Raw genomic sequence first — 6000 nt, 5'->3', positions numbered from 1 at the left:
TTAAACAAGGTTCTTCCAGTTTCTACATTTAGAATATTATGGTAGCTATTTAGTTTCCTGCATTTTCATTTGGGTGTGAATAAACAATTTGATTTCATTTAATTTGATTCAAGGATTATGATATATCAGGCGATGCTAGCGTTTTGAATGGTTCCATCATTCCCTTTTTACTATTACTTTAGTTTAATTACTTTAATGTTCATTTAAACTTTTATGTGACGTAATTTTGGTTTGCTGTCACATATCACGATTCCACCATGAATCGATCTCCATCCTATTCAATGGGACGATGGCCCAATACACATGCACACAATACAATACATCTATGGGTTTAATAGTTAAATTAGACTTTGTTGAATATTGGTGAATCATTGAGGTCATTATTATATTTTTTTATGAATGACCTGAGAAACTCTAAAATCAATTAAATGTATTCATTGACTTAGGCTATTGAATATATTGCCTATATATGATCAGCGACACACACTAAAATAGCCTCTCTCTTATTTACATTAGTGTGATTCTTAATATCTAATGTATGTGAATACAGTCAACCCTGCAGACGCTAGATGTCCCCCCTTCCCCAGCTACAGCGCTCAGCTCATGGGTTCGACGCGGCTTCCATCCAGAGGAAGGAGTCACCATTTTGAAAAACCAAATTGTTCACAGTACACCCGCCTTGAATCCTGGAACTATGCCGCGGGGCCGGCCTCGCAAACTGAGAGTTAAATCCAGCGACGAAACAGGTAACAAGTACCAAAATGGCACAAATAAAAAGTACAGATTCTAAGCTACCTAAATTGGACCAAGGAAAGAGCGATAACTGTTCTGCGACTAATATATTCCCACTTGAATAGAGTGTATATAGTCCCCGGATATAGTATTGCGGGTGGCCATTGCTTTGTGCAGGGAAGGAGTGATTGAGGCGGAATGATATTTATAACATCTCGGTGGCTCTACTTATTGGGTTCCAGTCCAATTTGGTGTTCGCGTAGGAAGGACCTGCCTCCCGCTTAGTTCTGTGTTACGGCTTTATTCATTTGCGTTTAGTACAATCGCAACGTTGGCGTGTTGGTGCTAACACTGCTGTGTTGCTGCCATACATGCTAACTCGCTAAAGCGTTAGCACGGTTTGTTTGGATGGTCAGGGTGTTGAGAGACTCCCATCTAGCCGAGCGAGTGTGCGGCAGTTGCGGCTGTTGTCCAACAAACAAATGTCCAACCTGGCGCACAACAAACACACGTTAAGAAGACTAGGGTGTTCGTTGTGATAATTAGCTTGCTGCCCCGCAGGTGCAGTTGCTAGTTCACGTTAAGTTCGGTGGCAGCAGGTGCCAGTGGATGCTCGTCAAATTATCAATTTGTGCGTACATAATAAACGCCTACATTGTGTCACTGTTTTCAAGCCTGTGTTAATTCAAAAGCGTGTGTGACAACTGGTTTAGAGTTTCCCGCTCCAGATGCGGCTTCTGCGACGCGTGTTCAGAACGGTGAAAAATAGCTTTTGATGGGGCTCCGTAGAAAGATGACATCAAGGGTCTACTCACTATGCAACGGGCGTGCATTTCATTGCAAACGTATATGGTCGTATATAGCAAATAAAGTTATAGCAACTCTACAATATGCGTTGCTAGGAAGCATGCACTGAAAGGCTCCTATGTGACTGTGTGTGTGTGTGTGTGTATGGGTGGGTGTGTGCTTGTGTGATAGTGAGGTTAAGGATTAACGATGATGCCAAGTCTGGTCACAAATGTGTCCTTAGTTTTAATTCTGCATGTTTTAATCTTTAAACCGACTATATAAATGAATTACAAAATCAAGTTTAATTAGTTATGCAGTAAAAACTGAGTGTCAGAATAACAAATCAATTATCACACACCAAAAATTGCTCTTAGGAAACAGCATCCACATTTTCAGATGTAGGTAGAGGAGGCAATAGGATTCTTATATATATATGTTCAAGGTTTGAAGTTGAATTATTCTTCATTAATAGCTAATAATAATGGGTGAAAAGAAAGATGAAATATAGGTTCTAGAGCTTCGGAATAAATAGAAATCTAAACACTTCTCTCTGAAAAGCAGAAGACGGCACAAGTGAATCCAAGTCGGAGAACTGCAACGATGGAGAGGTCCGGGAGAAGACATGCAACATGTGCTCTCAGGTGTTCACCACAGAGAGCCAACTACAGAGGCATCTCCGTGACCACGAAGCCAACGACAAGGCAAGTCAATCCAGCACTTTGTATCCATGGATACAATGCTCACATGCTATACAAAACACAACAAACACGTTCTTTCTCTTCCATTTGTGTTGCTCTTAAAGCGAGGGAGCTTGTGCTGCCTAGAGGTAAGAGGTACTGGTGCAGTGTTCCTCGTGGGTGGGCAACCTTACACAACTCTTGGTTGCTCTCCTTGGTTTGGCAAATGTGCAAGATTTTGATTGTACACACCTGGCAGCCCGCAGCCAGTTATGCTGAAAGTTGCATCAAAAAGCACTCACCACTGTGTTATTGCAAGTGTTTCAGAGATATTGACACTCTGGTGAGTTTGGATGCATAATGAGCCTCTAATAGCAGCTCAAACGGTTGGAAGATAAATCATCCGACCTGAAGGTGAAGTGGGTACGGCTAGGGGGGGTCATCAAAGGTGGACTGGAATCGGAGAATAATCAGTACAGTACAGGCAGCTGTGTGACATTTGAAATGTAAAAATGTTTCCAAAGTTCTGTTGAAATATACACATCTTTCATCTCTGTGTGCATAGTTTAATAGTGTTTGAGTTTCAAAATCAAAGTAGACAGATCGTTGTGAGTGTGTGTGCGTATATTTGTCTGAGAGACCGTCACACAGTATTAAAGATTCTGTCTTCAATGTTGTCAGACAAAATGCTGACTTTTAAAGACCAGATTTTTTGTACTTTACTTGTGCTAGTTTTGGTGTCTTTAACTTATAATGTAGAAGTATAGGCTTTAGAGTATAATGCATCATATATTAAACAATACATATCTTTTAATTCAATATGGGGGTTTAATATTTGCTTTTTTTGTGTTCAATATAGATAAAGAACCATTATCAGCAAACTGTAAAACTGACAGCCTGTCTCCGATGTCTTAAAGCATATATTTTATTTTAATAGTGTACAATAATCATAATATGCATAATAGCTCCATGCAATAGCTTGGCGCTACGAGCACAAAATGCTGTTCTGGGAAGAATTTATATGATCCAGTCCATTAACTGCTCGGTTTACTGAGATGTGAAAACTTGTGTTACTGTGTTATGTGTCACTGCTATCTTTTTAAAATGATCTCTTTAACAACCTCTCATTGCAATTTACTGACGCATACCTTACTGTTTTTGTTATTGCTCACTTCCGAATTCATAGCATATATTTGTTTTGAGACTAGTCCTTTCTCTTTTATTGCGGGCAATTCAATTGTGTTTTTGTATTTATCTCTGCTTGAGTCCTCCTTCATCTGGCGTTTTTTAAAGTCACATAAATGCACATACAATCACTGTTGATGTAACTGTGGTGCCTCGCGCTTCAAAAAGAAGGATTGAACATGAGCGAATTCTGGTCTCCTGTGGGTCTCATAAATATTGTATTGTATTCTCTCTCATTTCCTCACTTTTGACCTTACAGCCTCATCGATGCGGCCAGTGCCCACAGTCGTTCAATGTGGAGTTCAACCTCACCCTTCACAAGTCCACGCACATGACCTCCGACCCCACCTGTCCTGTGTGCCATAAGAAATTCTCCCGAGTGGCGAGCCTCAAAGCCCACATCATGCTGCACGAGAAGGAAGAGGTGAGACCACTTCATAGTGGAAGACTGAATACATGTTTAATTGAGAAAGGGTGCATGGTGTAGAGAAGGGCTTCTCAACCTTAGGGTCACGACCCCATGTGGGGGCATGCTGACGCAGTTGTGGGAATTGTTCTCCGTCGGGACCTAGTACCGGGCCGACAGTCCAAAGACTTTCCGCCTTTGACTGTATGTATGGCATAAGAACATGGGTTATTATTATTATTATTATTATTATTATTATAATGATGATGATGATTATTATACTGTATGTGACAGGGTCACGAAATAGAAAACCTGAAATGGGATGTAGGTCAAATAACGTTGAGAACCCCTGACATAGAGGTTCAGGAGTCCAAAACCTCCCCCACAAATCAATGCCGAAAAAGGTCCCAAATGAGCTGTTCTTCTGAACCATTGAGGAACCTATTGAATTCTCTATTGAATTAAAACATAACTCACTTTAGAAACCCACATTTTTCAAGAGCAACGTGAACCTCAGCCTCACCACGTCCAATTAAATGGTACCCAATTCTTAAAGAAGCTGGGGTTAGTTGATTCTGATTAATGCTGTTGGTTTGGATTGTTAAGGCTCCCTCTGAGGACCTCCTATAATGGAGTGGAAGCCCACCTCAACGTGCATTCAGCGAGTTCCTATCATCTGTACCATTTTGCTGCCGCCGCCCACCGGCCCAATCCAATCACACGCTGATCCTCCTGCAGAACCTGATTTGCGGCGAGTGCGGCGATGAGTTCGTCCTTCAGAGCCAGCTCTCGTCCCACTTGGAGGAGCACCGCAAGGAGCTGTCTGGGGTCAAGGTGTACACCTGTAAGGCGTGTCGAAAGGAGTTCCAGTCCTCGGCCCAGCTCAAGGAGCACATGAGGAGCCACGTTCGGATGAGGTGAGACACCCAGCGTTGGCAGCATACAGGACAACAAGATGATGGTAACTTGGTAACAAAGTCAAGGTTTTCTTGTGATTATCCAGGGAAGCGGAGTCACGGATTCAGCTGGAAACACTTGGCCCAAAACACACCAGTGATCAGTGGCACCGCTTTAGAATGTCAATATAATGGCAAAGAGGAAGTTCGGGGCTGTATTAATAGGACGTAAGGCACTTTGATTTGCATTCGGTCGTTAGCGGAACTAACCTCGCTGACATAACGTGCAAGGGGAGAAACATTCTCAATATAGTTGAATCGCTAAAGGTTGGCTCGATGGGAGTTTAATCAAGTGAAGCTCCGCTCACGCATCCAAGCACAGCTCAGTCATTTCCGGCCGTTTAGACTATAAACTGTTGTGGCTGTTGGATTACCGTGCCGCTGTTGAGTTGAGCTGAGTTGTCTAGACAAGGGCTGAGATTTTGAACACCTTTCTTTTTTGAACGCTTGCGTAAGATGTTTTCTTAAGATGGTTTGTGCTCACTCCCCAGAACACTCACCGCCAATACCAGGAACTACAAGAAATACATCGATCGGAGCGGCTTCACAAACAGCTGTCACCACTGCGGGAAGACCTTCAAGAAGCCCAGCCAGCTGGTCCGCCACATAAGAATACACACTGGTTAGTTCCGGCTGACTGGATGCATATACATCCATCCATCCATCCATCCATCCATCCATCCATCCATCCATCCATCCATCCATCCATCCATCCATCCATCCATCCATCCATCCATCCATCCATCCATCCAGTCATCCATTTCTCCAATCATCCATTCATTGCATGTCCATCCATTGTATTGACCATCAAGCCATCCATCAATTGTTCCGTCCATCCATCTCACCTCCCATCTGTCCACCTGACAGCTGAGAAGGGGAGCGGCTTCATGTTGTGTTACACGTCCGGCCAACAGGGGTCACCAGTGACTCTATTTATTTATTTATTTTATTTTTATGCTTTATTATAGAGGGAGATAGACAGAAATGTATGGGAGATAGAGGGGAGGACATGCAGCAATTGACCGAGGGCAGGGATTGAACCCGGTTCGCTGGGATCACGACTTAGCCTTAATGGTACTCGCTCTAGCTGTTGTAAAAACACTCTCTTTTGTTTGTCCCACAATACAAATCACTTTATCGTTAACGTTTGGAACAATGCATCAATAAATCATGAATTCTGGAAAGGTTGAACAAAAGTGCAGACATTTTTGTTATCTTTCATATACATGTACCTCCAAGTACCTAATTATGCACA

General features: G+C 42.5%; 1 protein-coding gene across 3 annotated transcripts in view; it reads left to right on the top strand.

Moving 5' to 3' along the window:
* Positions 1-599: 599 nt before the first annotated feature.
* Positions 600-6000, top strand: part of LOC132467666 (zinc finger protein 236-like) — a 49137-nt gene continuing 43736 nt past the window's right edge. For 2 of the 3 annotated variants that reach the window (XM_060065133.1, XM_060065131.1), the window contains exons 1-5: positions 619-746; positions 2080-2222; positions 3643-3807; positions 4528-4706; positions 5237-5367. In XM_060065133.1, coding sequence (XP_059921116.1) covers positions 695-746; positions 2080-2222; positions 3643-3807; positions 4528-4706; positions 5237-5367 — 670 coding nt within the window. In that variant the 5' untranslated portion in view covers positions 619-694. Of the gene's footprint in view, positions 747-2079; positions 2223-3642; positions 3808-4527; positions 4707-5236; positions 5368-6000 lie in introns of all 3 variants that reach the window. The other variant, XM_060065132.1, reaches the window with a different exon arrangement.

Source organism: Gadus macrocephalus, chromosome 11 (genome assembly GCF_031168955.1).
Source record: "Gadus macrocephalus chromosome 11, ASM3116895v1".
NCBI classification, from domain to species: domain Eukaryota; kingdom Metazoa; phylum Chordata; class Actinopteri; order Gadiformes; family Gadidae; genus Gadus; species Gadus macrocephalus.
This window is presented reverse-complemented; position numbering and strand designations above follow the sequence as displayed.